Source organism: Myiozetetes cayanensis, unplaced genomic scaffold (assembly GCF_022539395.1).
Source record: "Myiozetetes cayanensis isolate MyiCay16 unplaced genomic scaffold, myiCay2020 scf19, whole genome shotgun sequence".
Lineage (NCBI taxonomy): Eukaryota > Metazoa > Chordata > Aves > Passeriformes > Tyrannidae > Myiozetetes > Myiozetetes cayanensis.
Genome location: NW_026087400.1, coordinates 2,030,538 through 2,044,416, shown reverse-complemented (window position 1 = coordinate 2,044,416; position 13,879 = coordinate 2,030,538). Strand labels below are relative to the sequence as shown.

At 50.2% G+C, this 13,879-nt stretch overlaps 1 protein-coding gene across 1 annotated transcript; it reads left to right on the top strand.

Moving 5' to 3' along the window:
- The first annotated feature begins 4,974 nt into the window (after nucleotides 1–4,974).
- On the top strand, nucleotides 4,975–7,496 carry OCSTAMP (osteoclast stimulatory transmembrane protein). The gene is made up of 2 exons (XM_050313777.1): nucleotides 4,975–6,057; nucleotides 7,081–7,496. Exons 1-2 carry the CDS (start codon nucleotides 5,014–5,016, stop codon nucleotides 7,420–7,422), a joined length of 1,386 nt encoding a protein of 461 aa, XP_050169734.1. The 5' UTR covers nucleotides 4,975–5,013; the 3' UTR covers nucleotides 7,423–7,496.
- The last annotated feature ends 6,383 nt before the right edge of the window (nucleotides 7,497–13,879 follow it).

Here is a 13,879-nt window from a genome sequence, read left to right as displayed (position 1 = left end):
TGCAGTTTGCTTTCTGAGCCAGCTGCCTGTGAGCAGCACAGGATTGCTCTCCTGGGCTGGGGAACAGGCTGAGCCCTGCATGGTCGGTGCTGCAGGAAGGAGCCCCACTGTCCTGCTGCCCTGCACCCCTGGAGCTGCTGCAGGGGATCCACCTCAGTCACTGGCACAGAGCTGCCCCTGTCCCTGCAGCCTGGGGGACAGACACTGAGGGCCTTGGGATCCTCTAATTCCGAGGCTCGAAGGGTACCATCCAGTGCAGCTCTGTGGCACATGTTGGGGTCACAGGTTTGCTTATGGTCCCAGCTCTGGCTTGGGGCATCCTCATCAAATCCAGGAGGATGGTTTTTTACCTGAGCTGGAAAGCAGAACTGGGACTTCTGAAGCAAAAGTCTCCAGAAATCACTCCCAGTGCCCTGGCGTGTCTGTGGCACTGCCTGTGCAGAGGTCAGAAGGTGTTTCACAACTGCAGCCAGGGCAGGTTTATGATCTCAGTGCCAACAAGACAAACTGAGGCAGAAAGGGGACAGTGACAAACCCAAAGTCCACAACAGGGCCTTTGCAGACCTGGGAAAGGTGTGAGAAGCACCTGGATCCTAAACCTCTTTAGTCAAAGACCTGTCTGCCAGCTCTGCCAGCAGCCCCTGTTTCCCAGGGCTCCCCAGAGGATCTGGTTAAAAACCTGTGATAGCAGAACTAGTCTGGTATGCCTGAGTTTGAATTATTTTTTTTTTTTTTTAAGATTTAGTGTTTCTGGAGTTCAAAGGTGAACAGGGCTGCATGAATAATTTCTGATTCCATTTGCTGCTGCTAGTACTAAGATTTGCCAAAAGCAGCAGTCAACCCCATTAGTCTTGAAGGATGTGTGATACTAGCAGAGATATGAAAATTCCCAGGAAAGGGTATTTCAAGTGCTGTACTAACCTTCTATAACTTTGACTGTGTTATTTTAAAGGAACTCTGCCTGCCTATGCACCATTTCTCTAGGAATGTAGAAATCCAACAACCATCACAAAAGCCTTTCACATTAGCAGCCTCCTTGTGAATTTTAATTAACAGGAAATGCCACTCACACATTGAAATTCAACATCCAGAATATCTCTGCTTCACTCCTTTGATGTTCCCCATCCAATCCTGGACCAACATCCACATGTTCTCCTGAGACACTCGGAGGAAAATCATTTTGGTTTATTTACAGTAGGAAAGCATTTTGTAGTGTCTTTTTATCCCAGAAGCATTGAAGGCACTTTACAAACTGTTCACACAGAAGAGCTGCTCTGTGGGTCCTTGCAGCAGGGAAGGATTCTGTGCTCAGCTGATCTGCACCCAGCAGTGATGCTGGAAGCTCAGGAGAGAAAGGGAAAGATTCACAAAACAAATGAAACCCCAGCATGACAGGGGGAATTCAGCTCTTGCAGGTTAGATAGCCTTAGTTCCCTTATCATATTTACTCCTCATGAGTCACTGAGAGGGTATTGCTGGGATTTTTCAATATTTCTGTAGAAGACTTGATGGGGCTCTGTATTACTGTAAGTTATCACCACCACAGGGTCACTCTGTCACCACAGATTGAACTTGCAGGTGCCTTGGCACAGACCCACTGCAGTCTGCAAAGCAGGACTGGGTTTAAACTGGGTTTAAACCTCTGTCCTGGGTTTTTTAAACCTCAGTCCCCATCCCTAGTCTGGGTAAAGCCAGGCTCTGCTTCCTTGCTACGATGCCAGTGAAACCCTCTGATGTCTCATAGGTTCCAGCAAGCTGCCTGCAGCCATGTGGGGCTCTGTCTTCTCCTGTAGTGCTAAAAAGTCAAAATCAGTGATGTTAGAAACTTTAGAGGTTGAGCTCCACAGGGACTGGAACTTGTCAAGAAAGCAAAGTCCCTTTCCACCACCTGGGAGTCACACAGGGCAAGAAAAGGCATTTCTCCTAATCTTCCTCAGTTTTCCTCAAAACTCTCCCAGCCACAGACAGACTTCTTTAGTTTCTGAGTGGGAATGAGCCAGACCTCGAGGCCCTTGAGCAGAGTATGACCACAAGATGTCACAGTTGCTTCGTGGCGATGCGCGGTCCTGCCCTGCCCGTGTCCCGCTCCGGGCCTTTCCCGGGTATCCCTATGAACACACCAGCTACTACAGAGGATCAGTTCTGGCTGTAAAATAGAAGATATCCTACATCTAGCCTGTCCTGTAGTGCAGCCTGCAGGGATCAATTCTGCTTTGAGGCAGAGGGGAAAAAAATCTAACTCTGACTTTGCAAACAAACTCTTGTTGATGCTGCCAGAGTTCCTGCTCAGTTTCCCCACAGACTTCAGGTGCCTTTGCCAGATGATGTAGCAGACTCAGAAAAACACTCACCACAATGCTGTGGACTTGAGGGTTTTTTGTTCTTCATAGCCTATTGCTAAACATTTATTTTTTTTTTTTTTTGCTGCCCCAGAAAGCTGCCTGTGTAGCCTGGATGGGGTCCCAGGGGCTGATGTGAATATCAGCTTGCTCTGAAGCAGAGCGAGAAAGAAGTTTAGTCTTAGGAGAAGCTGATGAGCCTTGCAGGATCCAGCCATGGGCCTTTTGGGCTAGTCCCTTGTAGTTGAATTCAAGCCCTAATTCATGGCCCGTGCGAGCCATTGCTATGGCTGCTCCAAACAAACAGCACTTTCTTTCCCGCCCGCCTGGCTGGTGCCTCTTCCCGGCTGGAGCCAGTCGGGGTTTCTCATCCGGCCCCTGTGCTCCAGGGCACCAGGAAGAAAGCTTTGCTCCACCAGCCACACGGGGAAAAAACAAAACTTCTAACTACAAAGCAGAGCTGTTGAGAGGAGCAGCAGGGGCAGCAGGGGCCTTGCCTGGTGGCTGCAGGAAGGGCAGAGGAGGCGGCAGGGGTTTGCTCGGCCTCTCGCGCTCCTTGTTCCTTGTCCTCCGATGCCGCTGCCGTGGGGTCTGGCCACGGCCCCTGGGGAAGGTGCTGCTCTCCCAGCTCTCTCTGCAGGGCAGAGCCCCACGTGCTTTGTCCCCAGGGGTGGCCAGGGCAGGGCTGACCTCCAGCCCTTCGCCCTTTCCCGCCCAGGGGAGCATGAGAACATCCCGGGGGCCTGGCGGTTCCCAGCTCGGCACGGGACAGCAGCTCCCCGTCAGGAACGGGCTCAGCTGGGTGAGCTGTGTCACCTTTGCCCACAAGTGGTGGCTCAGCACGAGAGTATCTGGAAAGGGGCGGGTTTGGTGGGAGCCAGGGAAGGTTCCTGTGATTCCACGGGCTCATAACCGAGGAGCAGCCACTGTGGTTGGCTCCTGTCTCCTGGTGAGCAAGTTTGGTGGCTGGAGCTCTGTGCCCTGCACATCCTGGGGGCCAGCAAAATCGGTCCCTTGGGGATTGCACCTCCTGGCCTGTGCATCTGAGTGTTCCTCCACAGTTTGGGAATCCTGACTGTGCCTGGGTTTTCTCTGCAGTGGGTTTACTGGCTATAGGGAATTGGGAAAGGTTCAAGTGTGAAGCTTCATTTTCCTCTCCCAGGACAGTGAGGTGAGCCTCGAAGCAGTCTGTGAGCCCTGCACACAGTTTCAGCAGGGAGCAGCAGCCCGTCAGAACAGAGGAGCAGTTACCAGCACATGGTTTGCTGGATCCTGCCATGCCCTCTGTGCCATGACTGATGTCTGAAAGGGGAAAAGCTCCCCTTCACCCTGAGAGAGATTCCAGCCCTGCTGGTCGCTGGTGGGCAGTGTGAGGAGTAGTCATCTGATTTCCCAACAAGGGATGGTGACACCCCACGTTCCATGTGATGCTTGTTCCATCTTTGTCAGCCCATATGTTATTGACTCATTTTTTGCAGCCTTCTCTGCACTAACAGTGAGACCAGAAGAGGTGGAAAGCCCAAGCAGTGCTGTGCATCCTGGCTCTGTTCCACAGGGGTGTTATCCCCCAGGCTCCACACATCAGGTTTGCCCCACTCACTTCAGGAATTGCTGGTCTGAATTGCCTTAAAACATCTTATTTTTTGAGTCCTGGCTCTCTGGTGCTGCCCTGGTTTTTTTACCCTGCCTCTCCTGACAGCCACATCCCGGATCCTCTCTCAGAGCAATAAGGCACTGGAGCATGGAGAGGTTTCGAGCAAGTCTGGGGTACCTCACTGCTGCTGGGTATGTAGTGTCTTCTCTAAACCTCTCTTTCCCTCTGCCTTGATAGCTGTTGTACAGTCTTTTTCCACTGAATACCTCCTTTGCTGGTCAAAAATCTCCCTCAAAGGAGAGCTGAGGCTGCTGTCAAGCAGCAGGAGATGGGAATTGCCTGGCTGGGGACAGGCTCTTCTTCCCCACCAGGTTTTCTGGTCTCCAGGGAGTCACTCCAGATGTAAGGCCTGAGAAATTATATTCCTTCCCAAATGTTTGTTTCCATTAGAGGTTTAAATAGCTTAATGGGACATTTCATCCTGTCTGTAGTGGCCAAATTCTTGTCCTTGGAGATTTCCTCTGGCCCTGCAGCTTCAGTGTGAAACTGTATTCTCTGTTCAGTTCTCTATTTGTCACACTTAAACCTGCAGATTTGTGTTTGGCCTCCTCTTAAAGGGCAGAGAGAGCAGAAAGCTCCCTCAACTGCCTCTCATCCATGTACCACCTTTTAAATAGAACTTGCCTTGTAAATACAGCAGCCAGGAGCCTCCTCTTTCTCACTCCAACATCCTCTAAATAATAACTAAAACACACTCAGCCACTGCCAACGATTTGACCCCTCTGAATGACTCTATTATGGTTTTTATGGAATAACACAAGGTTTTCCTGGTTTTACATTAAAAGAGGAGCTGTTGCATCGTACTTGGTATTCGATCTTTCACGAAATGCCTTGAACTTCCCTGTCCTGCAGCTTCCAGAGGAGATCTTGGTCCCAGCTACTCATCTTAGCAGGGAAGTAAAGAAGGGTGAGACCAGAAGCACTCAGAGAAGGACATTATAAAAACCCATGAGTGATTATCTTAAGAAAGCCCCCTAATAGTGTGTTTATGTACACCCAGGTACCTGTTCTTTTTACAGGATGAGAGCCCGTGTCTACTGTGAAGACTTTCTCTTCCCAAAGGTGCACAGAACCGTGGCAGACCTGTGGTGGGTTTACTCCAAACCTGTCCCAGCAGACAGCAGAGAGCTGTGGACCTTGTTTCTGCAGTGCTCCTGCATCACAGCACTGACAGGAGGCCTCTTTTACAACTGGATGTTTGCTTCCCTGGAGTACCCCTGGCATCTCTCCACTGCAGCCTCCATCTCCTTCAGCCTGCTCCTTCTGCTGACCCTGTTGCTGGTGCACCCTGCCCGCTGTGTGTTCAGCATGACCATGCCCACGCTGGGCACTAAGCAAGGCCGGAAGCTCCTCCTGTCGACCTGTGTCGTGATCTCGGTGGTGAACATAACACCCAACATCATAAACAACATTCAGACCATCCTGCAGGTCATCAAGTGCATCTGCAAGAATTCCTCTGACAGTCTTCTGAACTCCACTGCCCTGCTACAGGCAGCCTCCCAGGAGTTTGGGGGTGCCATCCAAGAAGCTGTTCATCTGTTCACCTTTTACAAGCCCATGAACGGACGCTTTAAGTTCTCGTCTCTCCAGAACACCTCCTCCATTTACCAAAAAATGGACCTTGCTGGTGAGAAAATTAGCAGGGACTTTTTGTCTGCTGAGGTGCTGGTCAAGGATTCTGTACGAGTAGGCAACAGGCTGGTTGCTGGTTTCTCCATGCTCTACCTCTGCTTTGAGTCCACCTGGTATCTGAAAAAGTATCTCACCAACCTCCGCTTCGACAACTTTTACATCACCAGCAGGCTGGAGCGTTTGGCTGTGGACAGAAAGGCAGCTCACCTGCTGGTGGGCTCATCCAAAAGCCTCATCCGCCCGACAGGCTTGAGGCTGTCCCGGGAAGAAGGGGTGCAGTGCCTCGTGCAGGCCCTGCTGCTCACCCTGGCCCTGCTGCTGCTGCTGCTGCTGGTGGCGATGGAGCACTTTGCCTTCAGCGTGGCGGACGCTGCGGTGACAAGGGCAGCTCAGTTCTCCGTGGTGCCCATCACCCTCCACATCAAATACAAGGTGAGTGCTGGGGGCCCCTGGGCTGCCCTGCACGGGGACCCTGCCGTCTGTCACATCACAGGAGGTGGTGGTGGGGATTACAATCTTTGTGCCCTTATTTACACGCTCCTGGCTTCCCTCCCCAGCAGCCAGGTGGACGAGCAACAGGCTTGAGGTGGGGAGAGAAGGCAGAGGCACAACTTCAGTCACTCCTGTCAGTGCATCAGATAGCAGCAAACACCTGCTCCAAAGTGCAGCCCCTTGGGAGCGAGGAGGGGAGCAAACAGTGCCTCATGCTGCAAAGACACTGCCAGCAGCAGGCAGTCAGACATCCCTGCATCTCCAGGTCCCTTTCCTGGGCAAGGTGGAGGAATAGGGAGTCCCTGTGGCACTGTCTCTCTGCTGCAGACTGGGTGAAAGCCCAAAAGGAAGGGGGAAGCTGATGAACATTGAGGCTGTCTCCTGATCTTATTGCCCTGGCTGTTTTTTAAGTAGAAAGCCCTGCTCGCTGGCTTCATTTTCACCCTGTGCAATCCTTTTCACAAACCTCTTCAGTTTGTATTTCAATATCCTTTATCTGGACTTGTTCTGGTTTGGTGTTTCAGCTTCCCTCTTCTGTCATGCAGCTCAGTTCCCTCCCCAGCCTCAGGATCCTCAGTGCAGACACCTGCTTATGATGGATTTAAAAGAAAATAATCAGGGCTTAGCAAAAGCCTCTGATTTTCAGATACACAACCTGGGTGCATATCTGGATGCACACCATCATCTGCTGCCTGGATGATGCCTTTCACCATGAATCTCACACTCTGAATAGCTGCTGTGATCTCTGTAACAGCACATAAAGATGACAGGACTGGGTCTCACCGTGCTGAGCACTCAGCACCTGCACAGTCACTCTCACTCAGACTGAAGTGTACAGACACTTCAATGTCTTTCTCTTAGTGCTATAAGGTGATTCCACATCCCCAGGCTATTGTTTCTGTAGAAACCAGTTGAATTTAGTTTGTTCATACTCCATTCACCCTTTAACTCTCTTTATTTCAGGCTAAGATAGGGATCCTGCCCCCTTTTACCAAAGGTTTCGGGTTTCCTCCTGAGGAATTTCCACTTCGGGATTTCGAGCAGAACTACCACCATTACCTGATCTCCAGCTCTGCCCACTGCAGGATCAGCCCCCCAGTGCCTCCCAACCCTTCTGTGCTGCTCGTTGTGGGGCTGCTCTTCTGCATCCTCTACTCCACCGTGTTCCTGGAAACCTACGCTCGCCGCCTGTGCCGGAAAACCGCAGCCTCCTTCTTCCCCAGCTGGGAGGAGAAGAGAGTGCTTTACCTCTACAGGAAGCTGGCCAGGAGGCAGCAGAAGGAGCAAAACTGTGTGAAAAACTAAGGGTGCTTTTGGAAATCGAGGGGTTGTCTGAGAGCCATGGCAGTGGCTCCTGTGAGAGCATCACACGTTTAATTTCCCAGAGTTAGAGAAGTGTTGGAGTCTGGGGAGAAAACATTTACCATAAAAAAAAAAAAAAAGAAAAAAAAAATTTAAATGTCACATTTTGCATCAATTTGAGAAAAATGGGCTAATTTTTTTTTTTAAATTTCTTTTTTTTATCTAGAAGGTCTAGAGTCAGCTGTTCCAGGAGGTGGGAGATTGCTCATATGACTTGGAGCATCTCTGCAGCATTAGCCAAGGCTAACTGCTGACTGGGAAATACATGGGAGTTGGGGTAAGGGAAGAGCTCGTTCACCTCCTCCACCACATCCATGCTGGAAGAAGCACACACTTCCTTTCTCAAGTTATACCTTCAGGCAGCAAGAAAGGAAACTCATTTGACTTGATGAATTTAATTTTCAAGGAGTTTTTCTCTCAGGTTTCATGCATAGAAACCTGGGCAGACTAGATAAATTTAGAAGAGAGTTTGTTCACCTTAGAAAGTGTTATTTCAGCCTGCTGAAGTAAATTCAAGAACAATGTCACCATGAGAGATACATCCTGGGCATGGGTAGTGGTGATGGAAATCAGCACATGAATACTTTAAAAAATCTCTTCAAAATGGCTGTCCAAAATAAAATACAAATAAAATAGCTGAAGGACCTCAAAAGACGATGAGAGCAGCCAATAAAGGTCAATTTGGGTGTCATTCTCTTTTCCCAAGTAACAAGTGATAGGATGAGAGGAAACAGCCTCAAAGTTGTGCCTCAAGGAGAGGTTTAGATTGGATATCGGGAAAACATTTCTTAAAGGTTTATGAAGCATGGGAAAAGGCTGCCCAGGGCAGTGGTGGGGTCACCATCCCTGGAGGGATTTGAAAGACTTGTACATGTGGCACCTGTGGACATGGTTTAGTGATGGCCTTGGCAGTGCTGGGATAAGGGTTGGACTTGATGACTTTAAATGCTGGGTTGTTTCAAACTCAGAAACTAAGCCATTGCATCCAAAATGCCTAAATCCATCACTAGGGCAGCATCTGAAGTGTGTTATTTTTGAAAGAGAGGCAGATCAGACATCCCTGTAAGGGCAGGAGCCAGAGGAGGGGGAGATCAATCCGTGCCAGGTTATAAACAAAACAACTTCGCAGCTTCATTTCTTCGAAGCACCTCTATTATTTTCCTCCCTTCTTCCATTAAAGTCATTAAGGTAATTATTTGACTAATGCACCTCAATGAGATTAAATGACAGAAGTGAAGTGGCAGCTGCTGCCAGATGCACCGAATTTTCTCAGCTTCCGAGGCACTTGAAGCAAGTAGGTCTGGATTATATTTTTGTAAGCATCTATCTAAGAAAACCCTGGTGCATTCATCTCCCCGGTTTCTTAATTCCCTGCTGTTTTGATGATTAGTCCAAGCACCTTTTTGCCTCTACAGCAGTGGAGGTGGCTTTGTCATGGGGTTTCTCGAGGAAATGCTTCCAAGTAGACAAAATTATCTGGAGTCAGGGGTGAAAATGCCTGGGAGAAGAGAAGAGCTCCTCCAGCCGGCAAACCATCCCAGCAGCATGTCCCCTTCCAACAGGAACATCTTTGCAAAAAGTTTGGAATTGGGAAGACTCATCTTTTTGGCAGAGATGAGCATTAATGAAGAGCTTGTGCAGCACATCAATCACGGTGGTGCCAACCTGGGCTGTCACGCTTCCCCCGGGCAGGGGAGCTGGCAGGAGGTAGAAGCTGCTGGAAATTGCTTTGCTCTCCTGAGAGGTGCTGTTCCTCAGCCAGATAAAGGTGTGACAAAACAGCAAAAACATCACCATTACAGAGCCATTGTGTACCCTGGAGATGGGAGCTGCCTCGTCAGGCTTTGCTTAATGGCGCGACAGAGAAATGCTGAACACACGAACCAGCAGGCAACGCTCATTTATTCACATATTTTTTATTAAGTATGACTAAATGTACAAGCCTCATTATTTGCTAAGGGATTTCCATTCCTCAGAGCCCCTCCATGCTCATTGTGGCTCTCATTTCCTTTGTTTTCACTCAGCACACCCCTCCTGTCCCACAGGCAGGAGGACACAGGGGCCGAGGCTTTGCCCTGTGTCACTGTCACCCACCAGCCCCCCGTGGGTCTGGAGCCCACGAGGGTGGGTCCTGTGTCCACCTCCTCCATGGGGAAAACCTCTGGTCAATTCTGCTCCTACTTATTTACTTGTTTGCTGTCCCTGACTGTGTTCTGCAGGGAAGGGTTCCACTACATCTGCCTTCTAGGTTTGGATATTCAGAAAGTTTAAAGTTCAGGGTCAGATATTCACGTGCAGTGAGGCAGAGGCAGGGCTGGGGTGCTGGGGGGGGCTGGGGGGCTTCCTTGCACTTGTTGAGGTTTGAGGTCTTCTTAATTACATAGAGAAAAGTGTTAATCACAAGAGAGAAAGGCCCCTGCATTGCTCTCTTCTCCAGGAGTGCAATAAGCCCAGGGGGCAGAAGGACATGGGACAGGTTCTACCCTGAAACCCCTGATTCCCTTGGAGTTCTGTGGTGTGTTTTAGTGCATTTTTCATAGGTAAAGTATATGCTAAGTTCCTGCTCATGGCTGGCTGGCAGGCAAGAATGAATGGCCTTAATATACTGAGGAGCAAGTGCACGTTATTCCACTCAGACAATCTCTAGGAAAGATCTCAAAATCAGCCACAAATCTGCATCTACCAGAGCAGACAGCCAAGCAAACAAAAACCTCTCTCCACAGGTGTTTCCTGATTTTTAAGCAAACTCCATTTTTATTGCATTTATCCTATCCACATTATTTGCACTGTTATTGCTGTGGAGAAGCAACACTTCCATGCACCAAACTTTAGAGAAGGAACTATTAATGAACACAAGTAAAAGCAAATAAAGAGATTTCATAGCCTTTTGCATGCAGTTCATAGCAAGGCTCTTTCTAATGCAGATTGTGTCAGGGCTTCATTCTGAACTCAATGCCTCACATTAGAAAATTTCCAAATTAGTTGTAACTAATTTCCAAATTAGTTGTAACGGGCCTTCATCCTGCCACAGAGACAGTTGAAATGAGGTAGAAGCAACAACTGGGGCAGAAGAAGTTCTGTATTTCTTTGCTGATGAGCAATTGAGGAAATGAAATCACCAGAAGAGATGTCTTAAACACACAGACATAACGTGAGAAAGTACCACATTTCCACACATTTCTCACTTATCTGCTGGGGAGCCTCGGTCACTTCCATGACCCAGACAGCTGAGCAGAGAGCAGTGAGGGAGCTTGGTGGTGGAGTCCAGTGATGAAGAACTTTACAGACACCCTTTTCAGTGGTCCCTGGGTATTTGGATTGGTGCTGACTGAGAACCTGGAGCATTTTGCCACCCCTGTGGTGGAGGGACTGTCATTGCACGGGGGTTTCTGCCGGGAAGGTTGTGACACCCAGCCACAGGGTGAGCCCCAGAGCTGGACACCAGGTGAGGGTGATCTCACATCTCCTGTTGCACATCATGGCTCTGCCTGCAGGGAAGGGCAGTGGGAGCAGAGCTGGACACTGCTGCACTCCTCAGGTGTGCTGTACCACGTGCTTGTTGTTGCAGCGTTATGGCATTGATATTTAGATGCCACAGGATATGAAATAACCCATAATTGCGGTCTAATTGTTCTGCCAGAGTTTTATTCTTTCATTATATTGCCTGCAGAGCTTTTGTCTCCCTTCAGCATCATTGGTGCTATTATCCCCCCAGGACGCCCCTCCAGCACAGCATCCTGATTACTGTTCCAGGAACCGCCTGTCTCTGCTCCCACCCTGCCTGCTGCCCTCGGGATGAGCAACTGCAGAAATTCACGTTTTTACACCACAGGAAACAGAGGCAAAACTTCTCCCATGCTCCAGCTGTGGTTCCACGGGGAGCTTTGCCACGGAGCTGAACCACTGCAAGCACCCTGTGTGAGCCATGGTGGGGACTGCCACTGGTGAGAGGCTCTGCAACAGCTGGCCCTGGCCAAGCTCCTCATCTGCAATACCTGTTTTCATCTCTTTGCTGATTTCTGTGCAGTGAGAGGCTTTTTCCTTGAGGTCTCAGGCTGCAAATACAGTGAGGAAGCAAGGGAGGGGAGAAGGGGTAAGTTTCCTTCAGTTTGTGAAAGTGGCCACACTTTGATTTCTTTAAAATTCCTTTAAATTTCTTTCAAATTTTGATTTCTTCAAAATCCAGTTATTAGCTGAGGAAAGATCACCAGTTCCTCTGTGTCCTCAAGGCACTTTCAAGACACAGTGCATCACAGGTTTAATAACAACATATCTTTAACAGAGATTATACAAACCAGACAGAAATGTAACCAAAAGCCAGGAGGGAACCGTGCCAGCCAGATGGGGAAGAGAAGAGCCTGAGATGACCCACAGAGCTGCTTGTGCTCCCTGAACCTGGAAGTAACAAACCCTCCCTCTCCTTATTTGGGGCTGGGAAAGCATCATTTCCCTGTGACAGCATTGCCCCGGGCTCAAAGCTACAATAAGTGGTTGGAACTCCTTAAGCCTGGCACCAGCAGGTCCATCAGGCACCCACTGCCCCATGGGAAATGCTGCCTGCCCCATTCCCCAAGCAAAGAGCCTGAGAATATTCCTGTCTTCAAGCCTGAGTTGGTTATCACCCACAGAAATTCTGTATCACCACCTTCCTCTTCCTTGTTTTGCATTCCCTTGCCCTTCTCTTCATCCATGAAGTTTTCCATATGCTGTTCCCTTCCACATCGTTGGCACAGCTGTGGTGCAGCCCAGGTCTGTGAGCTGGTCCCTCTGGGGCTGCTCACAGGAACCAGTAGAAAATCACCAGGTAGTTCATTTCAGTCAATTTTGCATCTGTTTAATTCCTCCACAACTGCCTTTTTTGCTTGGGTTCGATCTCTGAGAGTATTAACCCATAAAGCCCCAAAGTGATTCGCTTCTTGGCTGTGACTCTGGAACACTGATGGTGACTTTGACAGAACTTCTCTGTCCTTTGTCTTTCTGATGAGCAATAACTGCTGCTTTGGTGAGACTGACTCACAGCCCATCTCCAGTAGCACTTGTCAGCCCTCAGGCTGCTTTGCAGAACCATGAGCACCTTCCTTCCTGGTCCTTGTTGAGCTGCAGGGTGCCAAAGTGGGAATTACTTCTCCACCATCACTTGCAATTCAAAATTTGGCCATTGTCTAGGGCCCTAAACCCAGTAACAAGTCCCTCAAAACCACTTGTGGCTTCAGTCATTCCATTTCCCCACTGGCACTGTGTGGCTGCAGCCTCTGTGCCCCAGCTCTAACAGCAGAAGTTTTATGGGTTTAATATTTGTAGGTTATGAAGCCCTAGGGAATGGAGAGGTGTTTTATCACAGATTTGGGTGAGAGGATCACTTTCTCCCAGCTTTGTTTACTAAATAGGTGAAGCCACAGAGGTCTTGGCAGTCTTTTCCCCCAGGTTTGTACAGACCAGGCTTCAAAATTTGCCTGTGAAATGCTAGACTTGAATCACTCAACATCAGGATGATCCTTCCTATTTTGGATATGCACCCCAGTGTCTGGGATTAACTGGGATTAAAAGCAAGCTCTCCCCTTGTCCTTTCCTCATCCACAGGTTAGGGGACCCTTAGTATTTATCCCTGCAGAAACAATTGCTCTTTCAATATGAAAATGCATTTTCTGACTGAGTGCTGAGACATCAGGAGCCAGCACGGAGCTGGTAGCAAATTCTGGCTACTCCTGTCCATCAGGGAGATACCAGACACCCCAGCCCGACCATCAGGGAGATACCAGACACCCCTGCCGGGGTGGGGGGAACAGTGGAGCCTGAAGCTGGGCTGGGGACACAAGGCACCCACAGCCCGGAGTCCTGAAGTGGACACAGTGCTGGGGAACTCTCAGCCCGTGTGTCTCTGCACCCCGGCTTCTCTAACCTGCAACCCCATCCCCTGCCTGGGCTCCTTCCTCCTCCTCTCCTGCTCAGCGGTGCGCTAGGACCCGGCGGGAGAAGGCGGGGGATGACGGCGGGAGGCGATGGGGGGTCCTGGGGGTGGAGGTATCCCTGAGGGGGACTGCGGGCGGTCCTGAGGCAGTCCTGGTGATTCCTGGGGGTCCCGGGGGCTGAGGGAGGTCCTGGAGGGTCCCGGGAGCTGGGGGTCCTGGGCAGTCCCGAGTGGTTCTCACGGCTGGGGACTCCTGGAGGGTCTCGGGGACTGGAGGGGTCCTGACCGCTCCCCGCACCTCTCGATGGGGAGTTTGCAGGGGAGGGGGGTGCAAAGAGCCGGGCGGCTGCAAGACTTGGGGTGAATCGTTGGAAAGAAGGGAGGGAGGAGCCCGGGTGGGCGGGAAGGCGGGGAGGGGGCGCGGGGGCAGCCCCGGCTCCCGGCTGTCGCCAAAGGGTTTGCGGGGCTCCTCCGCGAACGGCTGCGGGGACG